This window comes from Borostomias antarcticus (genome assembly GCF_949987555.1).
Source record: "Borostomias antarcticus genome assembly, chromosome: 4".
Lineage (NCBI taxonomy): Eukaryota > Metazoa > Chordata > Actinopteri > Stomiiformes > Stomiidae > Borostomias > Borostomias antarcticus.
Window position 1 is genome coordinate 26,456,367 of NC_140237.1, and position 12,500 is coordinate 26,468,866.

The 12,500-nt window shown below is 46.6% G+C and overlaps 2 protein-coding genes across 2 annotated transcripts in view; one reads left to right on the forward strand and one right to left on the reverse strand.

Moving 5' to 3' along the window:
• The window catches only part of serinc4 (serine incorporator 4), a gene marked incomplete at both ends in the record, with an annotated part of 18,801 nt that extends 16,042 nt beyond the window's left edge, over window positions 1-2,759 (forward strand). The window contains 4 exons of the mRNA XM_084436649.1: window positions 1,485-1,611; window positions 1,835-1,947; window positions 2,249-2,396; window positions 2,546-2,759. Of these exons, the coding sequence (XP_084292775.1) occupies window positions 1,485-1,611; window positions 1,835-1,947; window positions 2,249-2,396; window positions 2,546-2,759 (602 nt within the window). The remainder of the gene's footprint in view (window positions 1-1,484; window positions 1,612-1,834; window positions 1,948-2,248; window positions 2,397-2,545) is intronic.
• A 4,966-nt stretch (window positions 2,760-7,725) lies between these two features.
• The window catches only part of adamtsl5 (ADAMTS like 5), a 27,921-nt gene continuing 23,146 nt past the window's right edge, over window positions 7,726-12,500 (reverse strand). Inside the window, exons 8-13 of the mRNA XM_084437128.1 lie at window positions 11,620-11,706; window positions 10,509-10,672; window positions 10,086-10,278; window positions 9,545-9,655; window positions 8,681-8,752; window positions 7,726-8,577 (exon numbers count right to left, since the gene is read on the reverse strand). Of these exons, the coding sequence (XP_084293254.1) occupies window positions 8,237-8,577; window positions 8,681-8,752; window positions 9,545-9,655; window positions 10,086-10,278; window positions 10,509-10,672; window positions 11,620-11,706 (968 nt within the window). The 3' untranslated portion in view covers window positions 7,726-8,236. The remainder of the gene's footprint in view (window positions 8,578-8,680; window positions 8,753-9,544; window positions 9,656-10,085; window positions 10,279-10,508; window positions 10,673-11,619; window positions 11,707-12,500) is intronic.

A 12,500-nucleotide genomic window follows, 5' to 3' on the forward strand; every position in this document is an offset into this window, starting at 1 on the left:
GGAGGTGGCAAATTGAACTCGCACTTCCTCGTCGCAAATTCGGATATGTTTCTCAGCCTCCAGTTGCCGGCTGATGTCAATATCATATCATATCATCATCATATCATTCGCTATAGCTCGAATGCACACAGGTCGGAGGGAGGTATTTTGCCACTTGCGACTTGCCACGTCCGACCACAAACGAACGCACCATTTTTTTTGCCTGCTATCTGGTTACTGGTGGGCTTTTCATTACAGTACTGTAGCCTACCCTTCTGTGAATAAAAACAGAACTGTATGTAGACCTACATGTTGCCTGTAGGCTGTAGTCTACTGTCACGTTTCATTTCTTCTAATGTCGAGCGCAAAACGCAAACGAGTCTGCTGCGCGAGAGCTGCATTCCTTGGTACCAGAAAGCGCGTCAGCAACCTGAAGCAGAGCAGCATCGAGTCATTATTCGTTCCCAGTTAATAGACTTCAGGAACACAGACGTGTTGTGAGCATGTAGATTAGCCTACTAGACCTACTGTATTTGTTAAATAATAGCCTACAGCCTAGGCCACGTTAGTCTACATCTGTTGTTTTAGAGACTTTCTTTTAGGCTACAATAGCCTAAGACACGACAACTTGTCTGTCATTTCATTTATTTATTTATTGATTATCATTTGCTCTAATTGTTCTAATGTTGGGTTGTTTTAGGCTATACCATGTTGTTCTGCGAATACAGTAGCCTATCGATACAGCGTAAGCCTCATTTGAGAATAAAGTACTGTATTTGATCAAAGCACGCACTCAAGTGGAAATTCGGTTATTTTATTATAGGCTACTGGCCTATATGAGTTTAGTTGGCTATTTGATTGCAATTTTGATGCATTTTCACAAGTAATTAAGGGTATTTATTGGTCTATTATGAGTCTATATGAAACAAGTATACCACTTATTGAATTTGGTGCATTTTAACATATGTTCCAGTCATCCGGACATTTCAGAGATACGAACGACCTGCGGTCCCGTTGGGTTCGGATGAGTGGGGTCCTACTGTAGCACAAGTGCTCACGTAGCGACGTTAGCTACGTATGCGAATAGCACACGTCAAGTAGCGACGTTAGCTACATATGCGAATAGCACACGTGCTCAAGTACTCCCGGCCCTGACGAGCGTTTGCTGGGTTAGCTACGTTAGTGAATAGCACACGTGGTCACGTGGGGACGTTCGTCACGTGTGTCTGCTCAGTTAGCAAATAAGTGGCACTTTCCACCCCCCATAACACGCACACACGCACACACACACACACACACACACACACACACACACACACACACACACCAGGAGACTAATCCCTTTGTTTCTGGAATTTGTCTGAAAACACACAACACTGGAAACAGGACACTTTTCTTATCCACTGAGAAACCCTGGCGTGTGTGTGTACATGCGTGTGTGTGTGTGTGTGTGTGTGTGTGTGTGTGAAAGCCTATAACATGTCTCTTATCTCCATGCATGTCAGTGGAGTACCAGGGGCTGAACAGGACCGTGTGCTACCCCAACGTGGGCCAGAACGAGGTCCAGAAAGAGGGGAATGCCGTGGCGGTCATCGGCGCTGCCATCATGTACTGCTGTGTGCTCTTCGCATGGTGAGTGGACAGTATAGACAGTACGTTACTGGACAGGTCACCTGGATCATTTATACTACAGAGGACTCCCTTTTTATATCAAATCCAGTGAACTGAATATGCAGTCTCCATTTTGATATAATGTGAAGTCTCACTCTTTCACAAACTTTTTAAAGTTTAAAAAAACAGCTTGTAAAACGTACCATGCTCGTTTTACGATGTACACAACCAATCTGTTCCCCAGTAACGAGGCCTCCTACCTGGCAGAAGTCTTCGGGCCGTTCTGGATGATCAAAGTTTACCGCTACGAGTTCCAGAAGGCCACCTGCTGCTTCTGCTGTCCCGAAGATGAGGAAGGTGAGTAGGCCCACACCCTGAAGCGCTGTAGGTTCTTATATCAGGTGAGTAGGCCCACACCCTGAAGCGCTGTAGGTTCTTATATCAACCATATCTGCACAATATCTGATTAATCTTATGAAAAACAATACACTATAGATGGGGGCATTTGTGGGCATAAATGAAATACTATCATCTAAGTACATTGAGTTATTTATCTCAGTAGATTGATGTACCTCCATGATCCTGGTGGAGTGGCAGAGTTCCATGCCCTCCAGGGCCTCGCTGTGTTTTTCCTCTTGTGTTTTTTTTCTCTCCGTAGAGGAGTGTGTGATTGACGAGGAGAATAAGGGCTGCCAGAAGGTGATTCATAACGAGAGCCAGAGAGTGGCCTACAGCTACTTCTTCTTCCACTTTGTCTACTTCCTGGCATCACTCTATGTCATGATGACTCTCACCAACTGGTTCAGGTTAGTCATTCACTCCCTGGAGAACTAAAGGACCGATGTGCAACAGCAAAGCTGTGGATTACACACATAGTACGTCTTGCAGTCAGTCTTGTGAGACATCCAAAGGCAATAAGGTCAAACTTGCTCATAAGCTTCCCTCCCTCCTCCAGCTATGAGTCAGCGGTCCTGGAGACCACGTTCACCCACGGCAGCTGGTCCACGTTCTGGGTGAAGATGTCGTCCTGCTGGGCCTGTGTGTTCCTGTACCTCTGGCTGCTGCTGGGGCCGCTGTGCTGCTGCCAGTCCGACGCCCGCTCCCGACCTCGCCGCTCGCGCATCAAACGCCGCGCCGTGTCGTCCCGCCACATCAGGGTCAACGTCTGACCTCCGGACCGCCGGGGGACACGGGGCTACTGCGGGGTGATGTCCTCAGGGTGATGTCCAACTGCAGGGTGTTGTCCTACTGCAGGGTCCTACTGCAGGGTGATGTCCTACTGCAGGGTGATGTCCTGATGTCCTACTGCAGGGTGATGTCCTACTGCGGGGTGATGTCCTCAGGGTGATGTCCTACTGCGGGGTGTTGTCCTACTGCAGGGTCCTACTGCAGGGTGATGTTCTGATGTCCTACTGCAGGGTGATGTCCTGATGTCCTACTGCAAGGTGATGTCCTACTACAGGGTCCTACTGCAGGGTAATGTCCTACTGCAGGGTGATGTCCTGATGTCCTACTACAGGGTCCTACTACAGGGACCTACTGTAGGGTGATGTCCTACTACAGGGTCCTACTGCAGGGTGACGTCCTACACCCTCCCTGATGACCGGGGGTCATGGGTCAGAGACTCACACTGTGGTGAGGAGGAAAGAGCTGGACCAATCAGATGCTCAGATACTCCTCACACTGCTGTCCTGTTAACACAGAACACTATTGACTACTGTGGTATGGGAATGCACTTACAAATTGCCAAAGGGATCAAAAAGGGTGAACTCTGGTTTCATGTATATTTTCTTTCCTATTGTAAGAACCAGCATACAACAAGGAGTAGATTTGGTGGGTCTGTAGATACTATAGATATGATACTATAGATATGATACTATAGATATGATCAGGCATTCAAATCATTCTGAAAGGGTTAGGGTTAGGGTAGATACTATAGATATGATCAGGCATTCAAATCATTCTGAAACGTTTACATTTTTACATAAATATTTCTTTAAGAAGGGTATGATGTGTACATTTCTATCCCCAGTCTTGATTGGATTTGCTCCCAATAGAAGATCATTGGGGTTGATCAACAACAACAAACAAACTGTATTCTGGAATGAATAGCATTTATACTGTATGTCTGATGCCTTGGTATACTGTGCATCCAGAATGTATTCACATCCCTTCACTTTTTCCACATTTGGTTATGTTACAGCCTTATTCCAAAAGTGATTAAATTTCTCTAAATTTTACAAAACATACCCCATAATGACAAAGTGAAAAAAAATGCACAATTTAAAAATAGATGCTCAAATATCACATGTGCATATGTACAGTATTCACACCCTTTACTCAATACTTTGTTGAAGCACCTTTGGCAACGATTACAGCCTCAAGTCTTCTTGAGTATGATGCTACAAGCTTGGCAAACCTATTTTTGGGCAGTTTCTCCCATTCTTCTCTGCAGATCCTCTCCAGATCCATCAGGTTGGATGGGGAGCGTTGGTGCACAGCCATCTCTCCAGAGATGTTCAATCAGGTTCAAGTCTGGGCTCTGGCTGGGCCACTCAAGAACATTCACAGACTTGTCCCAAAACCACTACTTTGTTATCTTGGCTGTGTGCTTCGGGTCATTGTCCTGTTGGAGGGTGAACCTTCGCCCCAGTCTGAGGTCCAGATCGCCCTGGAGCAGGTTTTCATCCAGGATCTCTCCAAGCGGGCTGTCATGTGCCTTTTACTGAGGAGTGGCTTCCGTCTGGCCACTCTACCATAAAGGCCTGGTTGGTGGAGTGCTGCAGAGATGGTTGTCCTTCTGGAAGGTTTTCCCATCTCCACAGAGGAGCATTGGAGCTCTGTCCGAATGACCATCAGGTTCTTGGTCACCTCCCTGATCAAAGGCCCTTCTCCCCCGATTGCTCAGTTTGGCAGGTAGCCAGCTAAATGGTACAGTAAATGGACTGTACTTATATAGCGCTTTTATCCAAAGCGTTTTACAATTACATTCACCCATTCACACACACACTAATGGCGGCAGCTGCCATGCAAGGTGCTAGCCTTCTCATAGGGAGCAATTTGGGGTTCGGTTTGCCCAAGGACTGTGGACAGGAGGCAGGATTTGAACCGCCAACCCTACGATCAACGACCCGCTCTACCACTGAGCCACAGCCGCCCCACAAAGGCCAGCTCTAGGAAGAGTCCTGGTGGTCCCAAACGTCTTCCATTTATGAATGATGGAGACCACTGTGCTCTTCGGGACCTTCAATGCTGCAGATTTTGTTTTGTACCCTTCCCCAGATGCCTCGTTACAATCCTGTTTCGGAGGTCTACAGACAATTCCTTTGACCTCATGGCTTGGTTTGTACTCTATATAAGTGCAGTCCATTTACCATTTACTCTGACACACTGTCTGACAACTGTGGGATCGTATATAGACAGGTGTGTCGTGTGTGCCTTTCCAAATCATGTCCAATCAATTGAATTTACCACAGGTGGGCTCCAATCGAGTTAACATCTCAGTGAAAACAGGATGCACCTGAGCTCATTGTTGAGTGTCATAGCAAATGGAGTGAATACTTACTGTATGTTCATGTGATATATATATTTTTTGATACATTTGCAAAAATTTCAAGAAAACATGTTTTTCTCTTTGTCATTATGGGGTATTGTGTGTAGAATATTGAGAAAAAAAATAATTTAATACATTTTGGAATAAGGCTGTAACATAGCCAAATGTGGAAAAAGTGAAGGGATATGAATACTTTCCAAATGCACTGTATGTTTTAATACAATCTTTTAAATTATGTTTATCTGTTTATTGGGCACAAATCTATACCGGCATTAAAGGTACCTGAACCCCCCAATGAACATGGTGTTGGTGTGTGAGGTGGGTGGTTCTGTGAGCATGGTCCTCAGGTGTTGGTGTGAGAGGTGGGGGAGGGGGGGGGCTGGGTGTTAGTGTGAGAGGGGGGGCTCTCATGGTCCTGGTGTTGGTGTTAGTCCTAGTGTTGGTGTGAGAGGTGGGGGGTCTCACAGTGTTGGTGTGAGAGGTGGGGGGCTCCCATGATCCTGGTGTTGGTCCTGGTGTTGGTGTATGAGGTGGGGGTCTCATGGTCCTGGTGTTGGTGTATGAGGTTGGTGGTCTCATGGTCCTGGTGTTGGTGTATGAGGTTGGGGGTCTCATGGTCCTGGTGTTGGTGTATGAGGTTGGTGGTGTCATGGTCCTGGTGTTGGTGTATGAGGTTGGTGGTGTCATGGTCCTGGTGTTGGTGTATGAGGTTGGTGGTGTCATGATCCTGGTCCTGGTGTATGAGGTTGGTGGTCTCATGGTGTTGGTGTTGGTGTATGAGGTTGGTGGTGTCATGGTCCTGGTGTTGGTGTATGAGGTTGGTGGTCTCATGGTCCTGGTGTTGGTGTATGAGGTTGGTGGTCTCATGGTGTTGGTGTTGGTGTATGAGGTTGTTGGTCTCATGGTGTTGGTGTTGGTGTATGAGGTTGGTGGTCTCATGGTCCTGGTGTTGGTGTATGAGGTTGGTGGTCTCATGGTCCTGGTGTTGGTGTATGAGGTTGGTGGTCTCATGGTCCTGGTGTTGGTGTATGAGGTTGGTGGTCTCATGGTGTTGGTGTTGGTGTATGAGGTTGTTGGTCTCATGGTGTTGGTGTTGGTGTATGAGGTTGGTGGTCTCATGGTCCTGGTGTTGGTGTATGAGGTTGGTGGTCTCATGGTCCTGGTGTTGGTGTGTGAGGTGGGGGTCTCATGGTCCTGGTGTTGGTGTGTGAGGTGGGGGTCTCATGGTCCTGGTGTTGGTGTGTGAGGTGGGGGTCTCATGGTCCTGGTGTTGGTGTGTGAGGTGGGAGTCTCATGGTCCTGGTGTTGGTGTATGAGGTTGGTGGTCTCATGGTGTTGGTGTATGAGGTTGGTGGTCTCATGGTGTTGGTGTATGAGGTTGGTGGTCTCATGGTCCTGGTGTTGGTGTGTGAGGTGGGGGTCTCATGGTCCTGGTGTTGGTGTGTGAGGTGGGGGTCTCATGGTCCTGGTGGTGTGTGAAGTGGCTCAGTGACCTGGTCCAGGCTCTCTGCTCCCAGGCGTGACGAGCCAGCAGGGAGAGGAGGATGAGTTGCTGGGATGACTTCTCTCAGTCGATGGCCATCACCATGACTCTGGAAAACGCTCATTTGTGTAGCAGGTTAGGTCATGTGTAGCACAACTGATATTGTGGTAGATGTCAAGTTATTTTTTGAATACATTTTTGTAAAGAAACACAAAAACGTGTCTTATGGGTGATTTATTCATATGCATAACATAAATTTTTTTTGACGGCAAAGACATTACTGGACATTTAGAAAATGAGATTTAATTGCAAATATTTTTCTAGCCCTCCATGAAGTGGTGTGTCATCCAGTCTCTTACAGTATGTTCTTCTGTTCAGTCTTTCTGATCAAGGTCCATGCAGGAAGGAGGAGTCCAGGAAGGAAGGCTAATGGGAGGAGGTCTGAGGAGTGTTTTGGACCAGTATGAGATGCTGTACTGTTGGACAGAGTTCTGTTCATCCTTAAAGGTTGCTACTGTACATGTTTTGTGGAAATCTCTTTAAGACAAGGTTACGGAATCTACCTAAAGCCTGTGGATTGAAGACGATTCAGTACAGAGTGTTACGAGTGCAGCCCAACAGCTGCCTGAGCCGGGTGTCACTTTTCAACAGGACTTAAATGATGTAAAAACAAAAGCATAAGGAATTGTGAGATATATTGCATGTTACAGGTACAGTACGCACATAGTGGTTACACTAATGTAAAATAATACACTACAAATTATTATCCACAAGCCATACAGATTAAATATTTCTTATAACTGTAACTACTTAGTGCCACATGATATTTCACTAAGTAAATATGCATGTAAATATGAAAATATGTTAGGCTGCAGACTAAGGAAACCTGATTTTAAAGTCATGAAATTCTATCACAACACAGGGAAATGGATTACATATTATGATAATTCAATATATCAAAGGCATAATACAAATACACTGTAAAGGGTATTATCAAATCTTTTGACATAAATAGTCCACATCATGAAACAATAATATGTTTTATACATCTTTGTAATTAAAAAAGTGAGAGAATAAACTCATATATAAACACACACAATGGCGAAAACCTAAACACACAATGGCTTTGAGTTGCCAAAAGTGATGGTTAGTTAGTCACCTGGTCAATAAAACAAACAAACAAACAAACATAAACACATGAAAACATTATTGGCCATTTCAGTCGATGTTCTTCTCTTTGGTATTTATTTTTTTGAAGTTTAAAGGTGGGTGTGACCACCTAAAGTGCTATACTTGGTAAGCTGGTCAGCTTTTGAATCCTCTTAAAGAGTGTTTTGCTTCTTAACATGGCAAGTCTGAGATCTACTGTGTTCAGTACAGTCTCTACCAGGTTCAGATGGGATCTGTCTCCGGAAACGTCATTTTGGAAATCTAGTGATTTTGATACAATGTGTCTTTCTGAGGTGGAGGCGGGCAGTTGTTTATGACAGGAGAGTACAGTTTGAGTGTGTCACACACCCATACAAACACACCAGGGTTTTAACTGTTATCAGAAGATGTCCGTTTACTGGAGAATGTTTGGGAGAATGTGAGCGTGTGTGTGTGTGTCTCTAGGCCCTGCCCCTCTGTGCTGCTGGAGGCCTGGCCCCTCTGTTACTGCAGAGCTGCTCTAGGGGGCGCAGCAGAGCGTCCTCCCTGGGTCTGTATGGAGCCACGTAGCTGTCCTCCTCCATCAGGATCCTGTCCAGCGTGCGCTCGTAGTTAATGTGGCGACGCACCATCAGCACGTACTGACGCCCTTCCTCCAGAGAGGGGCAGTCACACACGTTGGGCACCCACAGGAACTCCCGGTGCTCCAGGCGGAAGCGGTTCCGGTAGGTGTGGAGGATCTGGACGTCGTAGCGCGTTTCCTCACCTCGGTACAGCTTCGTCAGGACTCTGGCCCGGAACACTGGAGGGAGAGTAACAGAACACACAGCTGTTTGGTCAGTGGCTTCATATTTCTGGATTTTTGTGAGGCTACGTATGGAAATAATGAAGAGACTCATACTCACCAAAGTCTTTCTCACAGTATTGCTTCTGGCGCTCTTTTCGACCTCGAGCACGCCTACATTTCCCACAATGCCCTACAGGGTGTGTAGAGCAATAGTGAACACCTCATACTTAATGTCTCTGAGAAGACTATATAGTGAGCAGTGTTGGGCAAGTTATTTAATAATAGTAATCAAGTAAGGCTCCTGATTACTTTTTCTCAATTGTAATTAGATTACTATACTAATTACTCTCTCTAAAAAAAAAAGAGATTACTTATTACCCCTGCCCCAGCAACAGTGCAGTTTGTGCGTACTTTTCATGAAACTCGGTGGAGGGGTGCAGCATGGGTCAATTTAGAACCCATTAAATGATGGTGTGCCCACAGCCACGAAATACATTCAGGGGGGGAGGTCTGTGCTCTCTGAACACCATTTCTAGTTACTTTTGAGTTACCACTTTCTAAAACCACATCATTCCTTACCCAAATCATATATGTGCTGATACAGGATCAGTTTTGCATCTTGCACAATAGACACAAGAAAATCTGATCCTAAACCAGCAGTTTGTCATATCTCCACCCTGATGACATGAACAGTCAGTTGAGCCACGACTGCAGAGACTGCATGCTCATATCAACCACATGAAAGAGAGCAGGCACGCGCATGCGCAACTCAAAGTAATCCCATTTTTATTAGGTCAGTTACTGTAATCTGATTACTGAACATTCTAATGTAATCCCTTACATTCCAAGTTACTGGAAAAAGTAACAGTAATCCATTACTTTGTAACCAGTTACTCCCAACACGGCTAGTGAGTGGGACAGGTTGAGGAGAGAGAGGGTGGAGGTGGAGGTGAGCAGGAGTGATTGGGTGGGTGGGGCGTACCTCCACGGGAGGACTGGGGTAGCTGGTTCCCCCGCGTCTCATCCCTCTCCAGGCGGGGCTGGCGGTGGGGGGGCTGGCGGGGGAGCTGGACAGGCAAGCCTCCTGGGAGAGCTGACGGGTCAAAGTTCAGGTCGGTACAGCAGGTCTTAATTTATTTACTTTGACTAAAAAACACTTCAGTACAATCAATTGTAATGTGGACCAGGTTAAAGTGCATTGCTGATTATGAATTTAAGATTGAGGTTTACTGTAAGTTAATTATTGCCCCTAAAAACTGACAGAAGTGTAGGGCAGGAGACTACAGTAGTCACATGTACAGCCAGGACTGATGGAGGCTCCTGCAGACCTGGAGCTGCGCCAAGCGCCCGGCAGCCCGACTGATGTGCTTTTACTGTTTGTTTTTAGCTGCGACCAACAGCTGACGCTGTCGGTTGGTCGGTCCACAAAAATGTCCACAAAAGTGCAATAACACTTTAATCAACAATGCATCAGACTCCAGCCACACAAAGAGAGGATGGATGAGGTCAGAGGCAGGTCTCACCCCAGTATGGTCTTGTGGTGAGGGGGAGGGGCCTGGTGGTGGTGGTGGTGGTGGGGGGGGGGGCCCAGGGGACGTAGCTGGCGGTGAGGTGAGGCTGGCGTAGCGGACTCTTCCTGCCGTGGTACAGGGCGTACTGGTCGGAAGGGAGCCAGTACTCGTACTCTATCCCCGGGTCCCTGCCTGTCGCCAACACCTGGGAACAAATCACCACACGGAACATGGAACAAACAGACCATACAGCTTCAATGTGGATTGGGAATGACTATAAACAACCAGGAACAGCGACAGAAAATCTGGACCCGACCTAAAAACCTCTCTGAACCAAGACTTTAAACAAACTGGTAAGCCGACAGCCACCCGACCAGAGTCTGACCACACGCGGACCACAGTGTCCCCAGACTGTTGTTACTGTGTGAGGCTGACCATGACGTGCAGGTCCTCTTGGGTGGGTCCGGGGACCTCAAAGCTCTCCCAGGAGTCGGCCGAGCGCCGGTACAGCAGCTTGGTCCCGGCCACGCTGTACTCCCCCGGAACACTGATCTTCCAGTGGCCGTTGATCACGAACTGGGAGCGTCCATTCTGCAGCGCTGGACCAGGGGAGGGAGGGGAACCAGAGAGAGAACATGAGCGGGGAACCAGGTGTTAGGGGCGGGAAGGGAACCAGAGAGAACATGAGCGGGGAACCAGAGAGACAGGAGAGAGAACATGAGCGGGGAACCAGAGAGAAGAGAGAGAGAACATGAGCGGGGAACCAGAGAGACAGGAGAGAGAACATGAGCAGGGAACCAGAGAGACAGGAGAGAGAACATGAGCGGGGAACCAGAGAGAAGAGATAGAGAACATGAGCGGGGAACCAGAGAGACAGGAGAGAGAACATGAGCGGAGAAGCAGGTAGTAGGTTTATGAGTGAAATGTTCTACAATGAAAGGTTGGCTGCAAACAGACAGAATGGGCAGGCTATGTACGGTAGGCTACAGTAGGCTATGTATGGTACGGTAGGCTACAGTAGGCTATGTATGGTACGGTAGGCTACAGTAGGCTATGTACGGTACATATCATTTGGAACATTTTGGGGGACAATTTCCATATCAGAATGAAGTACTTCCACTTAGCTGGCCGTTTCTCTGCCTGTACCCAAGGGCCAGATGAAGCATTTCAGTTCTATTCCAGCATCACAGAGAATTACTTCCTTTCTAGGGCCGCATTATTTTGGTCTTGTAAAATGTGTGAGAATAGATAGTGTTTGCGGTTTGTGTTAACTGGAAAACACACACCCAGACTGCAGCTGTGGATCACCAGAGAGCTGTTATCTGTGTTTGGAGCCAGGAAGCACTGTTTAAAACTGCTACTAAATGTGGCAGGGAAGCAGAGGAGCAAAGTCCCTCGCCCTCGGAAGGGCTGGATCAGACATATAAACAGAGGAATACTTCTGTGAGAGTCAATCTCCAATGTTTATATGTGTGTGTGTGTGTGTGTGTGTGTGTGTGTGTGTGTGTGTGTGTGTGTGTGTATGTGTGTGAACTATGTTTCTTACCCAGATAGTTCCTGCTGTTATCAGTGACGCGGATGTGAGTGGCTCCAGCTGGAATCATGGCCACTTCATTGTACCCAAAAGGACCAGCTAGCAAACAAAAACATGTGTTAACAAAGTGAGTGGGTAATTATTACTCATAGAAATGGCTGCTTGTAAAATTCTGAAGAGCCATAATCATTCGTAATAATGCATCATTCTCAATGTAATAATGCATCATTCTCAATGTACGAATGCATCATTCTCAATGTAATAATTCATTACATTCATGATTCCAAACTGTATATCAAGGGCCAGTAAGCAGTTCACAAACTGAACTTTAAATAGAGAGGGATAATTCATGAGCAAGCCAAAACACAGCCATTCATGTTAGAGAGAGAGTGATATTCCACTGGTGGAGCAAAACAAAAGCGTTGGACAGCTGTATGGTGGCTCTGCTGTGTGTGTGAAAAGACCCCAGGAGCTCCGGACTGAAACATTCATCACGTCTCCCTCAGCGAGCAGAAGAACTTCACTGAATCTCTGGGAGAACACACAGTTCCTCTGTAAAGCTCAGCTAAGCTATGAACTTTATGAATCTCTTCTCAGTAATGTGTAGTGGGATTTTGTTAGCTAAATCAAATTTCAACGTCATCCAAAAGCCACTGATGTACTGTACCATCAAAGACATGTTGTACGCAGGCTAAAGAAAGTTCATTTTTCAAACAGATATGACTCTGTGTGTCCTCCTGGCCAGGTGTGAGCCCTCACACACCGTCACCTTCTGAAAATAATAATACATTTTTGAACAAAAAAATAAAAATAAAATGGCCTGGTTCACACCGGGCGCAAATTTTCCCGGCGGCGCGGCGAGTTTACATAGAAAGTCAATACAATTCGTGCAA